General features: G+C 43.3%; 1 protein-coding gene across 1 annotated transcript in view; it reads left to right on the top strand.

The window, feature by feature from the left end:
* Nucleotides 1-6,155: 6,155 nt before the first annotated feature.
* Nucleotides 6,156-26,572, top strand: part of EBPL (EBP like) — a 42,443-nt gene continuing 22,026 nt past the window's right edge. The window contains exon 1 of the mRNA XM_032611373.1: nucleotides 6,156-6,424. Coding sequence (XP_032467264.1) covers nucleotides 6,254-6,424 — 171 coding nt within the window. The 5' untranslated portion in view covers nucleotides 6,156-6,253. The remainder of the gene's footprint in view (nucleotides 6,425-26,572) is intronic.

A 26,572-nucleotide genomic window follows, 5' to 3' on the forward strand; every position in this document is an offset into this window, starting at 1 on the left:
GTTGGTTGGATCCTCGGATGTGGAACCACTTACACAAAGGAACTGCTGTATGGAGAAACTGCATATATGGAGCGCTGACTATAACTTACAGGCGGATTTTCGAATATGTAGAGGGTCAGCACCTCTAACCCCTGCGTTGTTCAAAGGTCAACTATATAGGTGGGCTCAGTACTCTATAAAGTGTTTAGGAAAAGGGATGTGGGAATGCAGCCTGTTCACATCCTTAGCCTCTTCATTTGCCCATAAAATTCCTCAGCTAACTTTAACGTAAGTCAGGGTTTTTCAAACCCTTCAATATTGACATTTTAGGGAATTCCCTGGAAGTCCAGTGGTTAGGACTCCGCATTTTCACTGCTGTGGGCCCAGGTTTGATCCCTGGTCAGTGAACTGAGATACCGCAAGGTGCACAGTGCAGCCAAAAAAAAAAAATTGACATTTTAGGCTGGATAATTCTTTGTTGTGGGAAGCTGTCCTGTGTATTGTAGGGTGTTTAGTGGCATCCTTAGGCTCTGCCCACTAGCTGTGGGTAGTACGTCTCCACTCTCGAAGGCAGGACAACCAAAAATGTCTCAAGACACTGCCAGATGTTTCCTGGGGGCCAGAACTGCCGCAAGGTGTGAACCGTTGGCCTAAATCAATTCAGGTAGAAAACTTCTCCAAAGGAGAGAGCCTAAATCATGCCTTTTTGTTGTATGAATAGTGCCAGCCTTTTTTTCAGATACATAAGATTTAAAAATGAGACAAAAATGTGCCTTTTCTTCATTCTCAGGAGAAAGCAGAGCTATACCTAACCACATTTCCCAAATCCCCTGTGGGTAGTGCTGAGCCCATCTACTGCAAAGGACTTGGATAGGAATGGGAATGTGGACTAGTTACCCTCTTAAATGTATCCTGTGGCTAAAAGAAGTGTGAAACAACCAAATGTGTTGATTGCCCTTTGTCTTCTCAGCACTGCCCTGTAGCAGTGTTTTTCAAACACTTTTAGTTGAAGATCTTGAAGTTCTCTGAGAAAGCTGGGGTTGGAGCAGAAAAATCACAGCATAGTTTGAAAAACACCTCTTTGAAGCATTATGAGAGAATGGCCTCATCAGGAGACTTACAAGTTTATTAAAAATGATTAAAAGCAGGGGATCAATGGCTGAGCAGAGCTATAAAGGATGTGTTCCCTGCAGGGAATTTCTTCTACAACATCCCTCTTCCCAACTCTGAAGAACTGCCTGCCATCCACCTTCTTGAGTAATTCCCTTTTTTAAAACTGTGGTCCCCGGAAGAAAAATGGGACCTTGTGCCAAGTAATGTGTGAAGCCGCAAGAGAAACCGGCCATCTTCACAGGACAGCCATTTTACTTGATGGTAAGGAAGGCAGTTTTATGATACTGTAAGCCTAAGTGTTAGAGAGTAAAGGACACATTTTGCATAATGTTTTAAAGATAAAATCAGATATTTTTTTGAGGCAGGCCATTTTTATGGACACATTCCTACAGGACTAGGAGTCAGAAGAGTTTGAGAAGTAAATGGTGAGGCACTCACTCCAAGTGGGCCAGTGCTACTTGTGGAATAGCTTCAGTTGTGACCAGGTCTTTTCTTAATACTGAATAGAAGTCACCACTCTTTTTTTTTTTTTTTTTTTTTTTTTGCGGTACGCAGGCCTCTCACTGCTGTGGCCTCTCCGGTTGTGGAGCACAGGCTCCAGATGTGCAGGCTCAGCGGCATTGCTCACGAGCCCAGCTGCTCCGCGGCATGTGGGATCTTCCCGGACCAGGGCACGAACCCGTGTCCCCTGCATCGGCAGGTGGACTCTCAACCACTGCGCCACCAGGGAAGCCCAACCACTCTTAAATGACCATCATTATAAATGAACTGTTCTCGATTCTGAGTAGACTTCTAGTTATTCCCAAATAGCAGAAGACACAGATCTGTTTTTATCAGCTTCCTTCCTCAACCTGAACACTCCATGCATTTTAGCCAACCTGCTTATAAAGTCCTTCCTGGACCTGGTTCCTGTCAGCTTCGTGAATTCCAAGGACCCCACGAATAGAGTGTGGTGTGGCTAGTTTCTGGGTACAATGGAACGGGAACATTCCATTATCTGGCCATTTAATATTGTTAATGTGGAGGAGATTGTTTCAATTATTTTACAAGCTTCTTCACAATTAGATTTGTGATCAAGTAACAGCCTCAGTTCCCTTTGTCTTCAGCTCTCTTCTTCCCAGTAGTTAGGCATTTACATTTTTCAAACCTAAATAGAAGAATTTATAAATTTCATTTTATTGATTTCAGCCCAGTTTTCTTCATAATAAGAAAAGATTCCATATCTGTATGTATCCTTTCCATGTCTTCAGTCTTTTATAAGGAAGAATTTTGACTAAGCCTTTAGGAACATTCAAATATTTCTTGAGCATCCTATCTCCAGCCAGGTACTGTGCTAGGGCGCAGGGTCCACACACATGAATAAAAGTAAAAAAGTTATGACAAATGTTAGAAAAAAGAGATACACAATGATACGTAATAGAGGGAATCAGCCTCGTTAGGAAGGTGATAATCAGGCTGGCAGTGAGTTCTTAACTAAGCGCCAGCCACTGGCTTGAGTGCTTGAGAAGTACGAACTCGGCCCTCAACAACTCTGGGCTGAAGGTTCTATTATCAGGCAGAGGAAAGTTAAGTTTGCCAAAAATTACACAGCTTATAGTGGTGAAGGAAAAGCAGAGTTAATAGGGCAGATTCACTGGAAACTTTTCTGGCAGAAGAAACAGTACATACAAAGTAGGAAGCAGCATGGGAGTCCAGGGAGGGAAAGAAAGTACAGCTGGAGCCAAGATGATAGTGGGGAAGAGGACTACCCGGGCAGGGGAGGGGCTGAAGAGAGAGGCAGGTGCTAGACCACACGCCTGTAAGTCATGGAAAGAAAGTTTGGTGTGCTAAGAGCAATGGTAACTCATTATTAGGCAAGAGTGATAGGAGAATTGTGTTCAGTAACAATCATTGGCTGGTAAGGTAAGGACAGGAAATGTACTTTGGGTTTAGTGATGTGTCAGGTCGAAGTAGTGTGAAGCCCTGAAGTAAGAGATGGTGAACAGCGGGTGGGATCAAGAGATACTTGGCAGCTAAAACAGGAGTAGGCGATGCTTAGATCTGGAGTTTGGGGAGAGGGAAGTATCAAGGATGATTTCTGTGTTTCTGGGTTGCTGTAACTGATGAATGTAAATAGAGTAAGATAAGCAACACTGAGGGGGAGTTCCCTGGTGGTCCAGTGGTTAGGGCTTGGTGCTTTCACTGCCATGGCCTGGGTTCAATCCCTGGTCGGGGAGCTAAGACCCTGCAAGCCTTGAGGCGAAGCCAAAATACAAAAAGAAAAAGGAAAAAGATAAGCAACACTGAGAGAGACTCAGACATAGGGAGTAGAGGGTGATGAATTCAGTTTGGATTGTGTTGAGTGGAGACATCCAAATGATGGTCAAGGAGGGCAACTGGAAATACTGGTCTGGGGCTCAGAGGAAGGGTCCGGGCTAGAGATTTGAATCCCCTATTTTGGTGATTAGTAAAGCAGGAAGTGAGGGTGAGACTGCCTGGGTTCAGCATTTGGAGTGAGAACAGGGCTTAGGACTGAAGTTCCAGCATTCAAGGGGCATGTAGAGGAGGATGAGCTTGCAAAGGAAACAGAAGGTATGGTTAGGGAGGGGAGAAGAAAAGCTGTGTGTTTTCTCAGAAAACTGAGGAAAAAGAGATTTCAGTGCCCAGTGATGCTGTTGAGAGGTCAAGTAAGGTAAGGACAGGAAATGTCCTTTGGTTAGTGATGCGGAGGTCACTGGTCACCTTAGTGAGAGCTGTTATCACTGCAGTAATGAGGGTGGAAACTAGAGTAGGCAGGATGAGGAAAGGGCAGAATATGAAGACAGTGAATCTAATCAGTTTCTTAGGCTTTTATTTTGCTCAGAAGGAGAACAGGGCAGGATAGTTGCTAAAGAGTGGTGTGGGGAAATTGATGGGGGAAATCCAGTTGAGAAAGACATTGAATATACAAGAGAAGAGCAGTCATCAATTTTCCAAGTTACAGGAGAGAATCCAAGGCATAGGTGGCAGGATTGGCCATACTCCTTCAGTCAGCAGTTATTTAATTGAGCAGCTAGTATATGTCAAACTCTGTAATAGGTGCCAGAGATACAGCAGTAACCAAGCCAGACACCTGGCCTTGTGGAGCTTATTCTGTAGTGGCAAGAGACTAACAATACATGTATAAATAAATAATTTCATCTAGTGTTAACTGCTATGTAAAAAATGATACGGAGTAACTAAGGGGGAAAGTTTTTGAATTTGTGTTCGATGCCAGAAATCATTTTTTAAATTGTGTAAAATACACATAAAATTTCCCATCTTAAACATTTGCAAGTGTGTACAGTTCAGTAGTGTTAAGTGTATTTATATTGTTGTGCAACCACACTCCAGAACTTTTTCATCTTACAAAACTGAAACTCTATAGCCATTAAACAAGTCACCTTTTCTCCCTCCCCCTAGCCCCTGGCAAATACCATTCTGTATTTCTGTCTCTAGGAATATGCCTACTTTAGGTGCTTCATATAAGGGGAATCATGCAGTATTTGTCTTTTTGTGACTGGTTTATTTCACATAGCATAATGTCCTCAAGGTTCATCCATGTTGTAGCATATCAGGATTCCCTTTTTATGGCTGAATAATATTCTATTATATGTACAAACCACATTTTAAAACAACAAATGACTTTTTAGCATAAGTACCCTAGTTATATGCTGGTATAAGTATATACTTAAAATTTCGTTTTTTTAAAAAATCTGAAATTCAAATTTATCTGGGCGTTCTATATTTTACCTGGCTACCCCAAATTGAAAACACAGGCTTGATCAATAAGGGTTACAATCTTTTTAAACTCTGACTTCTTTGAGCACTTGAGAAAAATGTGTATTCTGTTGTTTTTGAATGGAAAAGGTTAAACATGGTGATCGGAACAAAGGGGCACGTCACTGAAGGAGAGCTATACAGTCGTCCCTCGGTATCCACAGGACATTGGTTCCAGAAGACCCCGTGTGTACCAAAATCTGTGCACGTTCAAGTCCCATTAGTTGTCCCTTCCTATCCACAGATGCGAATCCTGCGAATATAGAGGGCCGACTGTAGTTGTCAATATATATTAAGTATCTACTCACACTGCAGGGTCAAAAAGCAAAGGCCTTGGGGACACCCATTCATGGGCTCTGGCCTCGGCCCAGCCACTGAGCGTCCTTAGACAAATTATTTAATGTCTGAGCCTCTTTTCACATTTGTAAAATAAGAAAACACTGAACTCCTAGGGTTGTTGTGAAGATAAGATACCACAGGTAAAAGTATCTAGTACCAAGCTGATGTGGCCTATTGCTCCTCTCCCTCATACTCTTGCTGCTTTTTGGATTTAAAAAAAAATTTTTTTTGGCTGCGTTGGATCTTCGTTGCTGCGCGTGGGCTTTCTCTAGTTGCGGCGAGCGGGGGCTACCCTTTGTTGCGGTGTGCAGGCTTCTCATTGCAGTGGCGTCTCTTGTTGCGGAGCACTGGCTCTAGGTGCCCGGGCTTCAATAGTTGTGGCACACGGGCTCAGTAGTTGTGGCTCGTGGGCTCTAGAGCACAGGCTCAGTAGTTGTGGTGCACAGGCTTAGTTGCTCTGTGGCATGTGGGATCTTCCCAGACCAGGGATACAACCCGTGTTCTCTGCATTGGCAGGCGGATTCTTAACCACTGCGCCACTAGGGAAGTCTCTGCTTTTTGGATTTTTAAGATATAGGGTCAGAGTAAGCCACAAGGGCTTTAAAATGCCTAGTGGTTGTTGCTTGCAAGAGCCTAATTAGAACCTTTTGTCCCTAAAATTCTACCCCCTCTATTGGCAAAATTTCCACCATCTGGATTTCACTTTGTGGTGTAAGGCTTTGAACCTTGTTAAAAATCACACTGCGTCAAATGGTGTGGCCCTATTACCAGCCCTTCGGGCGTGGTCTGGTAATAGGTTTGGTTCCGGCAGTAAAGCGAGGAGGTGAGCACGTTCCTGGCTTAAGAAAACCTCCGGGCTCTGGTAGCCAGCGACTCGGCGGGGCGGCTGGGCGGCCGGGTGGCCAGGCGGAAGGGTAAGCCTCCGTCCGCTCCGCTCCGCCCCGTCCCGGCCGAGTAGCCCCGCCCCCTCGCCGCCCCGCTTCTCCCGGCGCACCGGGCAATCCTGGTTGTTGGTGCCCCGCGGTCGGCGCCGGGAGCAGAAAGCATGCGCGGCGACTGGGACCTGGGCGCCGCGGCTAGAGGCCCGCTGCTGCTGTGCGCCGCGCTGCTGGCCGTGGGCTGCGCACTGGGTCTGCGCCTGGGCCGCGGGCTGGGGGCTGCGGACCGCGGGGCGCTAGCCTGGCTCTGCTTCGACGCCCTGGTGCACTTCGCGCTGGTAAGTGTGGTCGCCTCGGCATCGAAAACGCGGGCGGACGCCGCCTCTCTTGAGACCCTTCCCTCCCTCGTCCCAGAGAGTTTCCAGAAAACGACATGGACGACTCGGCCACCCCGTCCCCTGTGGCGGGAGACCCGGGAAACCTCTGGAGGCCGCGGTGCCCGTGGCCTTCGGCCAGATGCCACACCTCTCCGAGGTCCCAAGTCTGTAAAAAGAGAGCGCAGCCTCCCTATGGTGCCAATTCCTCTACCAAAGAAAAAACAAAAAATCAGAAAACCGTGAAAATTGTTATTTGTGTACGGTGTTGTTAGTCGGTTTGTAAACTACAGAAAGGCCTGGCTTACTTAACATCTTATCCTGCACATAAATGTTGAACGTAATTGAGAGAGTTTTTGAATGCCCCAGAGGGAGCAGGGAGAGGTGATGAGGCGTGCTGGGCCCTGGCCCAAAACCAGCCCCCCGCCCCGCAATAGTAATCACCATTTGTTGGGTGACGACTGTATGCCGGCACAGTACTGTGTTTAAAATTTCTGACCTATGAACACCCCGTAAGGTACTTGTTACTGTCCCCATTTTACAGAGGAGAAAACGGGCCCTGCAAAGTTAGGTGACTTTATAGTGCCACACAACTGCCATGATTCAGAGTCAGGTTTAGTCTGGCTCCAAAGCTTGCACTTTCTTTCACGCCAGGCTTTAGGAAACATATCCTTAAAAGTTCAACTCACTTTATAAATGGCCAGGACGGTTGTATTTAAGGGATTCTATTGAAAATGCTCCCCCTCCCTCTGCACGCACTTCTTATTTTAAAGCTTTGTTTAAAACTATGCCACAATATCTTTTTTTGAAAATTTGACCTTGCTTAAATCTAGGCAAACCTATAGCTAATGTGAAGCCAGAGTCTGTACAATCCATCCTCCTCGGCAGCTGCGGATTCAACCAGTGGAGAATAGAAAATACCAGAAAGAAAAAAAAAAAATCCAGAAATTTCCGAAAAGCAAAACTTGCATTTGCCACCCTCACAGCCTACTTCCCCGCAGTATCTTTAATGTGAGGCATTAAAGATAAGCTAGAGAGGAGTTAAAATATAAGGGAGGATGTCAGGTTCTATGCAAATACTACTCCATTTTTACCTAAGGGACTGGAGCATTTGCAGATTTTGGTATCCCCAGGGGTCCTGGAAGCAATCCACCTGAGGATACTGAGGGAGAGATGGAGTATTGAGAAAGAAAGAGAAAGCAAAGTTTTGGATAATCATCTAGGGCTATAAATGTTTATCTGTTGGATATGTGCACATACCAGATGTTGCTGGAATGATGAAATTCCTTCTTTCCTAATAGTCAACTTGTGGAGATAACAGACAGTAAATACTTCCCTTAACTCCTTTATTTATAGAATTGATTTTTAAGCTGTCAGTGAACACAAGGTGTCCCAAAGAACAGGGACAGTAAAACAGGTTGCTAGGCCCACTTCAGAGAGTATTATATTTTAGACACACAAAAAAGTTATAAAAACACTAAAACATATACATACATGTCTTCCACCTGGTTTAAAATTAATTCTACTTTTTACTCACAGACTGTGACAGGTAGCACTACACACATCTCCATTTGTGGCAACTTGAGGTGTAGCCCCATGGGTGGAATCATTGCTCCACTCTCCCCCGTCCTGGTTCTGAAGGAAATGCCTCCCTGCCCCCACCCACAGCCCCATCTTGTGCCATTTACCTGTCCCAGCTGCAAAACATCCCACTGTTTGCACCATATCTTAGTTCTTTAATTCTAAAATGCACATTTTTTCGCATGTTGCAACAATGAATGACATAATCACTGTGGCTTCTTTTGTTGATATTTTATGTCTCTGAGATTGGGATATATCTTACAATTGATGAAGAAATATGATAAATAAAAACAGGCCCGTTAATATTGGCTGGTTAAATTTACTATTTACACACTATTTCAACCAGCATCTTGGTACACAAGTCTTAGAGATTGGTGAGAAGGCACTTGACTAAGTGGTTGAGGCCTGCAAGACAAATGCATGTCCGTATTATCTTTGGGATAATTGGGAGTTCATTGCAAGAATACCTAGAAATGTGGCAGGAGCTAAGATTGGAATGTAGAAGGCTGGAGGAGATCTGAAACCACAACTCACTTGTTCCCACTAGAACCTAAGCTGCTTCTCCTCACTCCTTTTGCCTTTACTTCTCAAATAGAGGAGATGTTTGGGTTTCTTGGCCGCCATCAAATGCAGAGCTCCTTTATTGGACAGAGTTTCAGGCCAAGCATTCCCAGAGGTAGTTCACCTCCCAGATGTCCAGCCAGACTGTGGTTATTCGGGGCTGCAGAACTGACCTTCAGTTTAGTCAGCTGTGGCCAAGATGAAGGTCTGGTTTGTTTCTCATCTGGTAGGAGCCATGGTGACATACGTGAGGAGATCAATGGCATGACTCACCATCCCTCAAAAGTTGGCAATAGGCATTTCTTGCACTGGTGCTTCATGGGTTTTCCCTCATCTGCGATCTAAGTATAGCATTCTAGGCATGGCCAGAGCCTGGAAGCAGGATGTATACTCCTATGTTTGGGAAACATCTGGAAGTCCAGATTGATTAGAGCACAAGATTTACATAGGGTAAGATTCCAGCAACATCTCTCCAACTGACAAACATCTACAGACCTAGATGATTATTGAAAACTTTGCTTTCTCTTTCTTTCTCAATACTATAATCCTCCTTTGGTATGCATGGTAGGTTGCTTCCATGACCCCTGAGGATACAAAAATCCTCAAATTCTCAAGTCCCTTATGTAAAGTGGGAGGACAGGCAGGAAAGGGAACTTGAATGACAGGTAAGACTTGGAGTTTTATTCTGTGGTAGGAAGCCATTGAAGGGTTTCAAGCAAGGAAGTATGGCCAAAGTAGATCTTTCAAAAGATAGTTTGGTGGTGGTGTAAGTCAAACTGTAAGGGGTCTGAGATTTTACCCTTCTTACAAGTTAAACAAGTTAGCCTGTTTGATTCCCCAAGCTCCACGGGGCAATACAGTGAGGGCCAGATGATACCTGCGCATGCTGGGGGTGCATTACAGGAGAAAACCCCCAAATTAGACTCCTTTCTTATATGGAGCTGCTGGTGACCTGCTTGTACTTCTCTCTGGAGAGAGACTGTATCTCTACTCAGGCATGAAAACAAATCTTCTCTGGGGAAGAGGAGGCAAAGTCTTTTTCTCAGGAGGGAGATGTCTCTAAGCTCTACTTCCCTGGAATGTCTCCTTACATAAATATTCTTAAATTATCTGTAAATGCCTGTGCTCAGACATCCCAGACAGTGCAGGACTAGGAGATAGTCAAGGAGAATTGTTTCCCAACAGGTGCAGGGTGGATTGGAAAGGACAGTTCAGGGGCAAGAAGATCAGCTAAAAGCAATTGCAATATTTTAGGAGTGAGAAGAAGGAGCTGAGCTAAGGTGATGGTGGAAGTTAAAACGGGGAGGAAAGATAAATATGAGAGACTTCGCAGGGGAGAATTTTGTAAGTCAAATTGACCCCTTTTACATTGTGGGTGGAGATGATCTTGGGGTTTAGAACCTGGCCGACGTGGATAATGTTGATAATGTTAACAGAGACAGGAAAGTCGGATTTTAGAACTGTGAATCTGGGGCTGGGGTTGTGGTTGAGGGGAAATGGCCAGAAGGCATTGAAAATGTAAGACCTGTTGGTAAAACAGGGCAGAATAGAGAGTTGGAAGTTCTTCACTGCCTTGGAGGAGACAACAGGAAGCCCTGGGGATGAGTGACTTCTGAGTAAGAGAAAACAGAAAGGTGAAAAGGCTGAGGGATGACAGCAGAGTCTTTTAAAATGTCTGCATTGAACAATCAGGGAGAGGAAGATCAGGAAGTGGAGGAAGTGGGGAAGACCAAGAACAGGATAGTGCTGGGTCCTGGGACCCAAGGGAGGGAATTTCAAGATCCCTGTTAAATGTGCAGCACCATTTAAAAAATTAAAATTTAACATTTAAAAAAAGGCGAAGGCTGAGCCAGGGCCTCTGGGACCAGCCATCAGGAAGTCAGTGGTAGAGTAGTATTGCTTGAATGGAGGGACCAGGAGCCAGAGGCAGGGGCTTAGCAGGTAGGATACAGAAGAAGTGGAGGCTGCATATGCAAGACCTTCAGGAGATTTGGTGGTGGGAGCAAGGAGAGTGTAGGAAGGCACCGGCTTAAAGAAAAATGGACAATCTAAGGGCTTTGAGTTTTATTCAGGGACCTTACTGAAGACTATGGGCCAGGAGACAACCTCTTGGGAGCTCTGAGGAAACTACTCCCAAAAGATGGGGGAGAAACCAGCTTGTTTATGGTTTTTGGCTCGGGAATACGTGCAGTCAGCCTACATCTTGGTAAACGATCACTGCTAGTCACAAAGAGCAGATATCTCCAGTTAATGATATCAGTGCTTTTCCATGTACAGAAAGATGCAGGGATCTGGCTCTTAAAAATTCTTCCTGAGATATGCGTCTAACTACCTATGGGGCCTGTTTTTCTGAAGCACTGAGTGTCTCACCCTGTCTTTCATCCCAGGTTCCTCTCAGGGTACGCTGTCAGCGACTGCAGTGGCTATTGACTTAATTCTTGTAGGGCTGGGAGCTCAGCAACACCCTTTGTTCTTCTTTGTTTACAAAGGAAAGCTCAAAAGACAGGCAGGGGCAGGCAAGAGACTCTGGGTTTCAGATGGGAAGGTCTGAGCCTGTTTGTGAGCAGGTGCCTGGTCAAGGGGAGAGTGAAGGGCAGGGGCGTGTGCGCACAGACACGGTGTGCTGCTTGGCCCCGTGAACTGACCTCCAGCAGAGCTGCGTCCACCTGAGTCTACCGCTTGTCCTCTGCTCAAGCCCCTTGACGAGTCATTCCCACCTTTTCATCACTGTGGAGCACGACTTGGGCTTGTCCGTCAGGGTGCAGGGCAGTTGTCACAGAAAATCTGGGCTGGGTAGTCTCTCCATTCATTCTGCCTTAACACCCATGGGTAGTCTTTCTTCAAGAAATCCTGAGGCTGCTTAAGTCCCTATTGATTTGTGTATTTTGGACATTACCCTTTTCCATTTAACATCACCATCTGTTCTTCGCCTTCCACCACAATAACTTCAGCCTCCGACCTTGGGACTTTCTAAAAATTTCTTCCTCCTCCTACTTTACCATGAGGTCTGAAGTTGCCTTTTAATTCACCGTCTGTTACTGGCTCCTGTTTTCCTTTCCTTTTTTGGCATCGTCATCTTCATCAGTTCTACTCTAAGATAGATATCCTCTCTGGTAAATGAATTTATAGTCCTTGTGCTCTTTGGTGAGCCTGGTGAATCACAGTTAGTTTAGGTGTGTATTAATGGTAAATGTTTATTATGGTTAATTTTACGTGTCAGCTTGACTGGGCCATGGGGTATAAAAAAATTTTTTTAACATCTTTATTGGAGTATAATTGCTTTACAATGGTGTGTTAGTTTCTGCTTTATAACAAAGTGAATCAGTTATACATATACATATATCCCCATATCTCTTCCCTCTTGTTTCTCCCTCCCTCCCTCCCACCCTCCCTATCCCACCCTCCCTATCCCACCCCTGTAGGTGGTCACAAAGCACCGAGCTGATCTCCCTGTGCTATGCGACTGCTTCCCACTAGCTATCTGTTTTACATTTGGTAGTGTATATATATCCATGCCACTCTCTCACTTTGTGCCAACTTACCCTTCCCCCTCCCTGTATCCTCCAGTCCATTCTCTAGTAGGTCTGCGGTCTTTATTCCCGTCTTGCCCCTAGGTTCTTCATTACCATTTTCTTTTTCTTTTTTTTTTTTTTTTTTTTTGCGGTACGCGGGCCTCTCACTGTTGTGGCCTCTCCCGTTGCGGAGCATAGGCTCCGGACGCGCAGGCTCAGCGGCCATGGCTCACGGGCTTAGCCGCTCCACGGCATGTGGGATCTTCCCGGACCGGGGCACGAACCCGTGTCCCCTGCATCGGCAGGCGGACTCCCAACCACTGCACCACCAGGGAAGCCCCTCACTGTAGTTTTGATTTGCATTTCTCTAATGATTAATGATGTTGAGCATTCTTTCATATGTTTGTTGGCAGTCTGTATATCTTCTTTGGAGAAATGTCTATTAAGATCTCTTGCCCATTTTTGGATTGGGTTGTTTTTTTTTTGATATTGAGCTGCATGAGCTGCTTGTAAATTTTGGAGATTAATCCTTTGTCAGTTGCTTCATTTGAAAATATTTTCTCCCATTCTGAGGGTTGTCTTTTTGTCTTGTTTATCGTTTCCTTTGCTGTGCAAAAGCTTTTAAGTTTCATTAGGTCCCATTTGTTTATTTTTATTTCCCTTTCTCTAGGAGGTGGGTCAAAAAGGATCTTGCTGTGATTTATGTCAAAGAGTGTTCTGCCTGTGTTTTCCTCTAACGGTTTGATAGTGTCTGGCTTTACATTTAGGTCTTAAATCCATTTTGAGTTTATTTTAGTGTATGGTGTTAGGGAGTGTTCTAATTTCATTCTTTTACATGTAGCTGTCCAGTTTTCCCAGCACCACTTATTGAAGAGGCTGTCTTTTCTCCACTGTATATTCTTGCCTCCTTTATCAAAGATAAGGTGACCATATGTGCATGGGTTTATCTCTGGGATTTCTATCCTGTTCCATTGATCTATATTTCTGGTTTTGTGCCAGTACCATACTATCTTGATTACTGTAGCTTTGTAGTATAGTCTAAAGTCAGGGAGCCTGATTCCTCCAGCTCTGTTTCTCTTTCTCAAGATTGCTTTGGCTATTCAGGGTCTTTGGTGTTTCCATACAAATTGTGAAATTTTTTGTTCTAGTTCTTTGAAAAATGCCAATGGTAGCTTGATAGGGATTGTATTGAATCTGTAGATTGCTTTGCGCAGTAGAGTCATTTTCACACTGTTAATCCTTCCAATCCAAGAACATGGTATATCTCTCCATCTGTTTGTATCATCTTTAATTTCTTTCACCAGTGTCTTATAATTTTCTGCATACAGGTCTTTTGTCTCCTTAGTTAGGTTTATTTCTAGATATTTTATTCTTTTTCTTGCAATGGTAAATGGTAGTGTTTTCTTAATTTCACTTTCAGATTTTTCATCATTAGTGTATAGGAATGCAAGAGATTTCTGTGCATTAATTTTGTATCCTGCTACTTTACCAAATTCATTGATTAGCTCTAGTAGTTTTCTGGTATCATCTTTAGAATTCTCTATGTATAGTATCATGTCATCTGCAAACAGTGACAGCTTTATTTCTTCTTCTCCGATTTGGATTCCTTTTATTTCTCTTTCTTCTCTGATTGCTGTGGCTAAAACTTCTAAAACTATGTTGAATAATAGTGGTGAGAGTGGGCGACCTTGTCTTGTTCCTGATCTTAGTGGAAATGATTTCAGTTTTTCACCATTGAGAACGATGTTGGCTGTGGGTTTCTCATATATGGCCTTTATTATGTTGTGGTAAGTTTCCTCTGTGCCTACTTTCTGGAGGGTTTTTATCATAAATGGGTGTTGAATTTTGTCGAAAGCTTTCTCTGCATCTATTGAGATGATCATATGGTTTTTCTCATTCATTTTGTTAATATGGTGTATCACATTTATTGATTTGCGTATATTGAAGAATCCTTGCATTCCTGGGATAAACCCCACTTGATCATGGTGTGTGATCCTTTTAATGTGCGGTTGGATTCTGTTTGCTAGTATTTTGTTGAGGATTTTTGCATCTATGTTCATCAGTGATATTGGCCTATAGTTTTCTTTCTTTGTGACATCTTTGTCTGGTTTTGGTATCAGGGTGATGGTGGCCTCGTAGAGTGAGTTTGGGAGTGTTCTTCCCTCTGCTATATTTTGGAAGAGTTTGAGGATAGGTGTTAGCTCTTCTCTAAATGTTTGATAGAATTTGCCTATGAAGCCATCTGGTCCTGGGCTTTTATTTGTTGGAAAATTTTGTTGTTGTTCTTGGAGGATTTTTAATCACAGTTTCAATTTCAGTGCTTGTGATTGGTCTGTTCATATTTTCTATTTTTTCCTGGTTCAGTCTTGGAAGGTTGTGCATTTCTAAGAATTTGTCCATTTCTTCCAGATTGTCCATTTTATTGGCATAGAGTTGCTTGTAGTAATCTCTCATGATCCTTTGTATTTCTGCAGTGTCAGTTGTTACTTCTCCTTTTTCATTTCTAATTCTATTGATTTGAGTCGTCTCCCTTTTTTTCCTGATGAGTCTGGCTAATGGTTTATCAATTTTGTTTATCTTATCAAAGAACCGGCTTTTAGTTTTATTGAGCTTTGCTATTGTTTCCTTCATTTCTTTTTCATTTATTTCTGATCTGATCTTTATGATTTCTTTCCTTCTGCTAACTTTGGGGGGTTTTTGTTCTTCTTTCTCTAATTGCTTGAGGTGTAAGGTTAGGTTGTTTATTTGAGATGTTTCTTTTTCTTAAGGTAGGATTGTATTTCTATAAACTTCCCTCTTAGAACTGCTTTTGCTGCATCCCATAGGTTTTGGGTCGTCGTGTTTTCATTGTCATTTGTTTCTAGGTATTTTTTGATTTCCTCTTTGATTTCTTCAGTGATCTCTTGGTTATTAACTAGTGTATTGTTTATCCTCCATGTGTTTGTATTTTTTACAGATTTCTTCCTGTAATTGATATATAGTCTCATAGCGTTGTGGTCGGAAAAGATACTTGATATGATTTCAATTTTCTTAAATTTACCAAGGCTTGATTTGTGACCCACGATATGATCTATCTTGGAGAATGTTCCATGAGCACTTGAGAGGAAAGTGTATTCTGTTGTTTTTGGATGGAATGTCCTATAAATATCAATTAAGTCCATCTTGTTTAATGTATCATTTAAAGCTTGTGTTTCCTTATTTATTTTCATCTTCGATGATCTGTCCATTGGTGAAAGTGGGGTGGTTAAAGTCCCCTACTATGATTATGTTACTGTCCATTTCCCCTTTTATTGTTAGTATTTTCCTTATGTATTGAGGTGCTCCTATGTTGGGTGCATAAATATTTCCAATTGTTATATCTTCTTCTTGGATTCATCCCTTGATCATTATGTAGTGTCCTTCTTTGTCTCTTGTAATAGTCTTTGTTTTAAAGTCTATTTTATGTGATATGAGTATTGCTACTCCAGCTTTCTTTTGATTTCCATTTGTGTGGAATATCTTTTTCCATCCCCTCACTTTCAGTCTGTATGTGTCCCTAGGTCTGAAGTTGGTCTCTTGTAGACAGCGTATATACGGGTCTTGTTTTTGTATTCATTCAGCCAGTCTATGTCTTTTGGTGGGAGCATTTAATTCATTTACATTTAAGGTAATTATCGATATGTATGTTCCTATTACCATTTTCTTAATTGTTTTGGGTTTGTTATTGTAGGTCTTTTCCTTCTCTTGTGTTTCTTGCCTAGAGAAGTTCTTTTAGCATTTGTTGTAAAGCTGGTTTGGTGATGCTGAATTCTCTTAGCTTTTGCTTGTCTGTAAAGGTTTTAATTTCTCCATCAAATCTGAATGAGATCCTTGCTGGGTAGCGTAATCTTGGTTGTAGGTTTTTCCCGTTCATCACTTTAATTATGTCCTGCCACTCCCTTCTCACTTGCAGAGTTTCTGCTGAAAGATCAGCTGTTAACCTTATGGGGATTCCCTTGTGTGTTATTTGTTGTTTTTCCCTTGCTGCTTTTAACATATTTTCTTTGTATTAAATTTTTGATAGTTTGATTAATATGTATCTTGGTGTGTTTCTCCTTGGATTTATGCTGTATGGGACTCTCTATGCTTCCTGGACTTGATTAACTATTTCCTTTCCCATATTAGGGAAGTTTTCAACTATAATCTCTTCAAATATTTTCTCAGTCCCTTTCTTTTTCACTTCTTCTTCTGGGACCCACATAATTCGAATGTTGGTGTGTTTAATATTGTCCCAGAGGTCTCTGAGACTGTCCTCAGTTCTTTTCATTCTTTTTTCTTTATTCTGCTCTGCAATAGTCATTTCCACTATTTTATCTTCCAGGTCACTTATCTGTCTTCTGCCTTAGTTATTCTGCTATTGATTCCTTCTGGATAATTTTTTTTTTTTTTTTTTTTTTGTGGTATGCGGGCCTCTTACTCTTGTGGCCTCTTCTGTTGCGGAGCACAGGCTCTGGATGCACAGGCTCAGTGGCCATGGCTCACAAGCCCAGCTGCTCCACGGCATGTGGGATCTTCCTGGACCGGCGCACGAACAAGTGTCCCCTGCATCGGCAGGTGGACTCTCAACCACTGCGCCACCAGGGAAGCCCCTTCTAGAGAATTTTAAATTTCCTTTATTGTGTTGTTCATCACTGTTTGTTTGCTCTTTAGTTCTTCTAGGTCCTTGTTAAACATTTCTTGTATTTTCTCCATTTTGTTTCCAAGATTTTGGATCATCTGTACTATCATTATTCTGAATTCTTTTTCAGGTAGACTGCCTATTTCCTCTTCATTCGTTAAGTCTGGTGGGTTTTTACCTTGTTCCTTCATCTGCTGTGTGTTTCTCTGTCTCCTCATTTTGCTTAACTTACTGTGATTGGGGTTTCCTTTTTGCAGGCTGCAGGTTCATAGTTCCTGTTTTTTTTGGTGTCTGCCCCCAGTGGCTAAGGTTGGTTCAGTGGGGTTGTGTAGGCTTCCTGGTGGAGGGGACTAGTGCCTGTGTTCTGGTGGATGAGGCTGGATCTTATCTTTCTGGTGGGCAGGTCCACATCTGGTGGTGTGTTTTGGGGTGTCTGTGGCCTTATTATGATTTTAGGCAGCCTCTCTGCTAATAGGTGTGGTTGTGTTCCTGTCTTGCTAGTTGTTTGGCATGGGGTGTCCAGCACTGTAGCTTGTTGGTCGTTGAGTGGAGCTGGGTCTTAGCATTGAGATGGAGATCTCTGGGAGATTTTTGCCGTTTGATATTATGTGGAACTGGGAGGTCACTTGTGGACCAATGTCCTGAACTTGGCTCTCCCACCTCAGAGGCACAGCCCTGATGCCTGGCTGGAGCACCAAGAGCCTGTCATACACATGGCTCAGAATAAAAGGGAGAGAAAAAAAAAAAAGAACGAAAGAAAGAAGAAAATAAAATAAAATAGTTATTAAAATTAAGAAAAATAATTATTAAAATTTTTTTTAAAGTAGTAAAAAAAAAAAGGGCTTCCCTGGTGGCGCAGTGGTTGAGAGTCCGCCTGCTGATGCGGGGGACGTGGGTTCATGCCCCAGTCTAGGAGGATCCCACACGCGGCAGAGCAGCTGGGCCCATGAGCCATGGCTGCTGAGCCTGCACGTCTGGAGCCTGTGCTCTGTGGCGGGAGAGGCCACAGCAGTGAGAGGCCCGCGTACCGCAAAAAAAAAAAAAAAAAGGAAAGAAAGAAAGAAAGAAAGAAGAGAGCCATCAGCCAAAAAACAAATCCACCAATGATAACAAGCGCTAAAAACTATACTAAAACAAACAAACAAAAAAATAATAGACAGAACCCTAGGTAAAAGCAGAGCTATACAGACAAAATCACACACAGAAGCATACGCATACACACTCACAAAAAGAGAAAAAGGGAAGAAATATATATATATATATCGTTACTCCCAAAGTCCACCTCCTCAATTTGGGATGATTCGTTGTCTATTCAGGTATTCCACAGATGCAGGTACATCACGTTGATTGTGGAGATTTCATCTGCTGCTCCTGAGGCTGCTGGGAGGGATTTCCCTTTTTCTTTGTTCGCACAGCTCCTGGGGTTCAGCTTTGGATTTGGCCCCGCCTCTGCGTGTAGGTTGCTGGAGGGCATCTGTTATTCGCTCAGACAGGACGGGGTTAAAGGAGCAGCTGATTCGGGGGCTCTGGCTCACTCAGGCCGCGGGGGAGGGAGGGGTACGGACGCGGGGTGAGACTGCGGCAGCAGAGGCCAGCGTGACGTTGCACCAGCCTGAGGCGCGCCGTGTGTTCTCCCAGGGAAGTTGTCCCTGGATCCCAGGACCCTGGCAGTGGCGGGCTGCACAGGCTCCCAGGAGGGGAGATGTGGATAGTGACCTGTGTTCGCACACAGGCTTCTTGGTGGCGGCAGGAGCCGCCTTAGCGTCTCATGCCCGTCTCTGGGGTCCGCGCTGATAGCTGTGGCTTGCGCACGTCTCTGGAGCTCCTTTAAGCGGCGTTCTTAATCCTCTCTCCTCACGTTCCAGGAAACAAAGAGGGAAGAAAAAGTCTCTTGTCTCTTCGGCAGCTCCAGACTTTTTCCTGGACTCCCTCTCGGCCAGCCGTGGTGCACTAACCCCCTGCAGGCTGTGCTCACGCCGCCAACCCCAGTCCTCTCCCTGCGATCAGACCTCCAAAGCCCGAGCCTCAGCTCCCAGCCTCCGCCCGCCCCGGCAGGTGAGCAGACAAGCCTCTCGGGCTGGTGAGTGCTGGTCGGCACCGATCCTCTGTGCGGGAATCTCTCCGCCTTGCCCTCCACACCCCTGTTGCTGCGCTCTCCTCTGTGGCTCCGAAGCTTCCCCCCTGCCTCCCCCATCTACCCTAGTGAAGGGGCTTCCTAGTGTGTGGAAACCTTTCCTCCTTCACAGCTCCCTCCCACTGGTGCAGGTCCCATCCCTATTCTTTCGTCTCTGTTTTTTCTTTTTTCTTTTGCCCTACCCAGGTACGTGGGGAGTTTCTTGCCTTTGGGGAGGTCTGAGGTCTTCTGCCAGCATTCAGTAAGTGTTGTGTAGGAGTTGTTCCACATGTAGATGTGTTTCTGATGTATTTGTGGGGAGGAAGGTGATCTCCGTGTATTACTCCTCTGCCATCTTGAAGCTCCTCGGTACCCAGATATTTTGACAAACGTTATTCTGGGTGTTTCTGTGAGGGTGTTTTTGGATGAGGTTAGTATTTAAATTGGTAGAGTAAAGCAGAGTGCCCTCCCTAACATGGGTGGGCTTCATCCCATCAATTGAAGGCCTGACTAGAACAAAAATCTGGCCTTTCCTCAACTCAGCAAGAAATCCTTCTGCCTGACTGTCTTCAAACTGGGACCTTGGCTTTGTACTGCCCTCGGACTTGAACTGAAAAAATGGCTTTTCCTGGGTCTCAAGCCTGCCGGCCTTCAGACTAGATCGCCACCATTGGTTCTCCCTGTTCTCAGGCCTCTGGACTTAGAACTACATTAGCTTTCTTGGGTCTCTAGCTTGCTGACGACTCACCCTGCAGATGGTGGGGCTTGTCAGCCTTCATAATTGCATAAGCCAGTCCCTTACGATAAATCTCTTTAGATAGATAGATAGATCTAGGTAGATAGATAGATCTATATATACATATAGATTTAGATATAGGTATAATCTCCCAGTGGTTCTGTTTCTCCGGAGAACCTTAGTATAAACTTAGAAATGGTGCCTAATTAAAAGCCTAGGGAATGGCACCCATAATGACCCACTGTCCATTATTTAGGGTGTGGGTAGACAGCCCTTGTACTTCTGCAGACCAAAATTCAGTCTGTTTTCTAACATCATGAAGAAGGATGTTCCTTAGCAGTTGGGATAGCTGTCTATGTAGCCACATCTCAGAAATGACGTATTTTTCTGTTGTTCCTCATTTCCACAAAATTTGAGTGCCTGCTGGGGTACTTGCGTCTTGCTGTGCTAGATGCAAACAAAATGGATGGCCCTTGTCCTCTCAGAGCTTATGGAATAGCAGAGTTTTTCTCCTATCGTTTCATTTGGAGAATAATATTTACTAATATCACTCTCAATGTGAAGCCCATATGAGAAATTTCTTTCGCAGATAAGTGCTAGGAGAAGCTTAATTTCTCCTAAAAAAATTGGTCTGTCTATTTCTCTCTGACAGCAAGAACAATATAAGTGTTTCTCCTTTTCACTTTGGCGGCTTGGAAGTTCAGAATCACGTTAAGCTCTATAATAACAACAAAAGATGGTCTGCATGTAGACATTCTTATTGACCCTGATCCAAATTCAGGGTAAATTATGTATATTTTACCATTTAATGAATGTTTTTGTTGTAATTGACCTAAAATCTTTTGTATACGGAGGAAGTATGTAAATACTTCAAAAAATTTTAATGCAAGTAAAATTTATTTCCTTTGAAATGGAAAAGATACTCTAGGGAAATATCTTTTTTCCTTTATAACACTGAGCACAGTTTGTAGCTATTTTGTCTTCCTCTGTCTCTAGTACCTGGCATGTTTGCCTGGTTTGTAGGAGCTATTATGGAATATTTGTTAATATTGAATGAATGGAAGAATGATTCTATCCTTTCAATTTATAGCAGTATCAGTCATTTACATTTTAAGCCTCAAATTGCTCAGATATCTAAAATGTCAGTTCTTTTTCTATGTCAGACAGTCTTTTAAAACAAATTTATTTAAATCGTATATTCCCACAATCATTGCAAAACATAACATTTATATATCTAAAAGGAAGAAAAGGATAAAATTGCCTAGCGATAATTATTGTTAGTATTCTTTTTTTTTTTTTTTTTTTTTTTTGCTGTACGCGGGCCTCTCACTGTTGTGGCCTCGCCCGTTGCGGAGCACAGGCTCCGGACATGCAGGCTCAGCGGCCATGGCTCACGGGCCCAGCCGCTCCGCGGCATGTGGGATCCTCCCAGACCGGGGCACGACCCCGTGTCCCCTGCATCGGCAGGCGGACTCTCAAACACTGCGCCACCAGGGAAGCCCTGTTAGTATTCTTAATAGTCTTCCAGGGACTTCTCTGGTGGTCCAGTGGGTAAGACTCCGTGCTCCCAATGCAGGGGACCCGGGTTTGATCCCTGGTTGGGGGAACTAGATCCCGCGTGCATGCCACAACTAAGAGTTCGCATGCCGCGACTAAAAAAAAAAAAAAAAAAGCTCCCACATGCCACGACAAAGATCCCGTGTGCAGCAAGTAAGACCCAGCACAGCCTAGATAAATAGATAGATAAATAAATAATCTTCCAGAATTTATATGAAAGCATATATCCAGATAAATATTTTTTTCAGAATTCTCTTTACCAAAATGGGATCATATTATTCATTCTTTGTTACTTTTTTCATTTAACTATGTCCAGTGACCATACAGATCAGTCTATTGAACTACCTCATAATTTTAAATACTTGCATAGGATTCCATTATACTTTATGTGTAATCTGTTTAACCAATCCCTAATTGTTGGACTTACAGGCTCTTCCCAGTTGCTGGCAATTATATAGAATGCTCTCTGTACATTTTCATTCACTTGTCTTAAGTATTTACACAGGATGAATCCTGGAAGTAGAATTACTGGCCCTAAGGGAAGCCAGTTTTTAAAGATTTCAGAAAGATGGTACCCATTTATATTCTCATCAGCTACTTTCTCACACTCATCCAGTACGAGGTATCAATATTGTATCAGATACCTCTTTTGCATCCTCTCGGATCTTCTTGGCTTCATCAGACCCTTGACAATATGCTCTAGTCCTGCCACCATGACAGCGACCAACTCCAGCTCCGTTGGTGCCCAGCCAGGCAGCACCTGCTCCCACCTCCTGCCCCAGGCCCCTTGGATGCCACTCGGGTGTGAGATCCTGGGGACCCACTCAGCTCCCACACACCTACCCACAGGCTGAAACCTTTGACGGTGGTCTTTGGAAACTACAGGATAAATTCTTCTTCCGTCCTCCCCCAAGATGAACTCCCCAATGAAGCAGTAGTTCATAAAATCTCTAGAAAAATGTAAGGTTGAGACATCAGTTAGCTTGATACTAAGCAGCCTTACTGAGTTACTAATCCCTGTAATGCACCCTCATATCTGATTCATCCTTCTTCTTTGTTCCATTTCCCATTTCCCCTCCTCTGCCTCCTTGGGATAGCAATCCCCATAATAGTAGTAGAACATAGCATGATACTTTCTGGGGGACCCGGGTCAAAATATCCTTTTCCCATAGAATGGATGTACCATAATTGAACCAACCGTGCAACCTTCAGTTTTGGTTTTGTTTTTTTTTTTTTTAATAACTTTATTTATTTATTTATTTTTGGCTGCATTGGGTCTTCATTGCTGTGTGCGGGCTTTCTCTAGTTCTGGGCTTCTCATTGCGGTGGCTTCTCTTGTTGCGGAGCACAGGCTTCAGGCACAGAGGCTCAGTAGTTGTGGCTTGTGGACTCTAGAGCGCAGGCTCAGTAGTTGTGGCGCACGAGCTTAGCTGCTCCGTGGCACGTGGGATCTTCCTGGACCAGGGCTCGAACCCGTGTTCCCTGCAGTGGCAGGAGGATTCTTAACCACTCCACCACCAAGGAAGCCCAGGGTTTTTTTTTGGTTTTGTTTTTTGCTCCTAAAAACAAACAAGAAACTACAATAAACATTCTTGAACAGATGTCTTCTGTAGGACAAATTTCAAACCTGAGATTCAAGTCAAGAAGTATGTCTAAGGAGATATAAGTTTTTCCACCACAAAATGTGTCATGTAAGAAATAGCTCATCTTTCTTTTATCAAAAATTTTAAAAGGTAAATATGTGAAGTGATGGGTGTGTTAACTAACTCGATTATGGGAATCCTTTTACAGTTATATCAAACATTCACATTATACACTTTAAATATCTTACAATTTTATTTGTCAATTATACCTTAATAAAGCTGGGAAAAAAAGAAAATAAATTGAATTGGCAACCTCCTGTCCTGCCTGGGAGTGGGAAATAAATTCGACCTCAGTTATTAGGGGTCTTCTCTCTTTTGCAGAGTCTCATGAGAACGCAGGAGACTTACATGATTCCCAGAAAAAAGGAGTATCTAGTCTTTGCTCCATCCTCCTCACAGCTGATACCCTCAGTGCCTGAGCCTCATGTTTTCTTGAGGGAGGGCAGCTCTGCTGTTCTGTACCAGGCTTTGGGACAGGAATCTGGGGCTGAGTCCTGGGTCCACCTCCTCTACCCTGTTTTTCTTTTTCTTTTTCTTGTGGCCATGCTGTGCAGCTTGTGGGATCTTAGCTCCCTGACCAGGGATCGAACCCTGGCCCTTCGGCAGTGAAAGCATGGAGTCCTAACCACTGGACTGCCAGGGAGTTCCCTATAGCCCGTTTTCCTATGAGGCTGTTCATCTTTTCCTTATTGATCTGAAAGAGATAGACATATGTTAGTGCAAATAATTTTACATTTAAATTACAAATGTATAATTTTACATTTTATTATACACTTTTCTTGGGGGGGAGCAAGAAAGTATCTCAACTTCATTTATTGAATAATCCATTCTTTCTCCACTTACTTGAAATTCCATTTTTATCATATGCTGAAATCTTTTATATGCATAGATATGTTTGGGATTTTTTAAATTTAGTTTTATTTTATGAATCTTTTGGTTTCAGTTCTGTTTCTTACTATTTTAGCATTATAGTGCTTTTTATTTTTTTTAATTAATTTATTTTATTTATTTTTATTTTTGGCTGCCTTGGGTCTTCATTGCTGCGCGCAGGCTTTCTCTAATTGTAGCGAGCTGGGGCTACTCTTTGTTGCAGTGCGTGAGCTTCTCATTGCGGTGGCTTCTCTTATTGCGGAGCACGGGCTCTAGGCGTGAGGGCTTCTGTAGTTGTGGCTCGCAGGCTCTAGAGCTCAGGCTCAGTAGTTGTGGCGCATGGGCTCAGTAGTTATGGTGCACGGGCTTAGTTGCTCCGCGACAGGTGGGATCTTCTCGGACCAAGGCTCAAACCCGTGTCCCCTGCATTGGCAGGCGGATTCTTAACCACTGCACCACCAGGGAAGCCCCTATAGTGCTTTTGAATAGCCAAGAAGCGAACTCATCACCCTTTTTCAAACACGTTACTATATATCCTTCGAACTCATCACCCTTTTTCAAGCATGTTACTATATATCCTTCCAGATGAACTTTAGATTCATTTTTCCAAGTTCTAAAATTAGGTATTTTGATTTGGGGTTTTTCTTTTCTTTTTTTTTTTTTTTTTTTGCTGTACGCGGGCCTCTCACTGCTGTGGCTCCTCCCGTTGCGGAGCAGAGGCTCCGGACGCACAGGCCCAGCGGCCATGGCTCACGGGCCCAGCCGCTCCGTGGCATGTGGGATCTTACCAGACTGGGGCACGAACCCGTGTCCCCTGCATCGGCAGGCGGACTCTCAACCACTGTGCCACCAGGGAAGCCCTGGGATTTTCTTAAATGTATGGATTAATTTGAGATTAAATGATATCTTTGCAATACTGAGTCTCTTCTAAGAATTGAGCGGATCTCAATTTGTTTAAATAAATCTTCTGTTATAGTCTCTTAAAATTTACTTCTAAATATTTTATATTTTTATTACTACTATGAGATTTTTCTCCTTTGTATTCTAACAGACTATTGTTGTGATAAGTGAAAATTACTGGGTTATATCTATATCTATATAGTAACCAGCCACTTTTCTAAATTCTTTTTCCAGCTTTATTGAGTTATAATTTATATACAATATTTATTGAGTTATAATAATTTATAATAATTATAAAATAAATTTATTGAGTTATAATTTATATACAATAAGATTCACCCATTTTGTATACGGTCTGATGAATTTTGGTGATTGTATAGAGTTATGCAACCAACCACCATCACAGTAACAGTATAGAACATTTTCATCACTTTTTGAAAGTCTTCTTATGCCCCTTTGTAGATGACCCCAGCCCTGGCCTCTGGCCCCAAGAAACACTAATCTGATTTATTGTCACTAAAGTTTTGCCATTTCTAGAATTTCATATAAATGAAATCATACAATATGTAGTCTTTCATTTAGCATGATCTACTGCTGACTAGTATCCCAGTATATGTCTATATCCCAATTTATTTATCCATTTACCAGTTAACATTTGGGTTGTTTCTAATTTTGGGCTGTTATAAATAATGCAGCTGTGGGTATCTACTTCTAAGTCTTTGTGTGGGCATATATATTATTTCTCCTGTGTAAATGCCTACGAGTGGGATTCTTTAACTAGAGTAGAAGCTGCCAAACGCTTTTCCAAAGTGGCTGTACCATTTTCCATTCCCACCAGCAACACTTGAGCATTCCAGTTGCTCCACATTCTCACCAACATTTAGTGTCTTAGTCTGCTAGGGTTGATATAACAAAAATATCACTGACTGGGTGGGTTAAATAACAGACATTTATTTCTCATGTTCTTGAGGCTGGGAAGTCCAGCCTCTACCCACATCCATGTGGGTTGAATATGGGTTGAATTGTGTCCCTACCAAAAAGACCCATGTTGGGGTCCTAACCCCCATGACCTCAGAATGTGGCCCTATTGAGAGATCTGGTCTTTACAGGTGTAATTAACTTCAAATGAAGTCATTAGGGAAAAAATGAGGTCATTAGCATGGTTCCTCACCTAATAACGACTGGTGTCTTTATAAAAGGGGGGAATTTGGATGTAGGGACATATACACGGGGGGAACACTATGTGAACATGAAGGCATAGGTCAGAGTGATGCTTCTACAAGCCAAGGAATGCCAAAGTTTGCCATCAAGCCCCTAGAAGTTGTAGAAGGAGGGGCATGGAACAGAGTCTCCCTTGCAGCCCTCTGAAGAAACCAACCCTGCTGACACCTTCATCCTGGACATCCAGCCTCCGGAGCTGTGAGACAATAAGTATTTGTGGTTTTAAGCCACCCAGTTTGTGGTACTTTTCGGTGGCAGACCAACCAAACGAATACACCATGTTTCCTAGTAACTTGAGTTCATTCATAATGTTGATTTGTTCTTGGCCTCTCCTGGCCTCTCCTGACCTCTCCTACATATTAATTTTCAGAATCTGATTGGATTCATTCCGTTTCTGAATCTGTGTTCCAGAGAGTAAGAATTTCATGAGCCCAGCTCATCTGTGTCTGAGTGTGGCATTTTGGATAGGCTTCTTTGTAGGCCAGGCCCCATCCTATGCGTTGTCTTCCTCCTCGTCCCTCCTCATCCTCTGATCCAATCACCTACAGCCAAAGGAGTGGCGGTCACAGTGTAGAACACGGTCCAGCCCATGGGAACTGGGGGCGGAGTCATACTGGGCACAGCGTGCATCGTGACCCACACATGTAAAGGAGCACCCAGGGACTTCCTGGCGGTCCAGTGGTTAAGACTCTGCACTTGCAATGCAGGGGATGCGGGTTCAATCTCCTATCAAGGAACTAAGATCCCACATGTCCCGTGGCCAAAAGATATTAAGAAAATAA

This window comes from Phocoena sinus, chromosome 18, assembly GCF_008692025.1.
Source record: "Phocoena sinus isolate mPhoSin1 chromosome 18, mPhoSin1.pri, whole genome shotgun sequence".
NCBI classification, from domain to species: Eukaryota; Metazoa; Chordata; class Mammalia; order Artiodactyla; family Phocoenidae; genus Phocoena; species Phocoena sinus.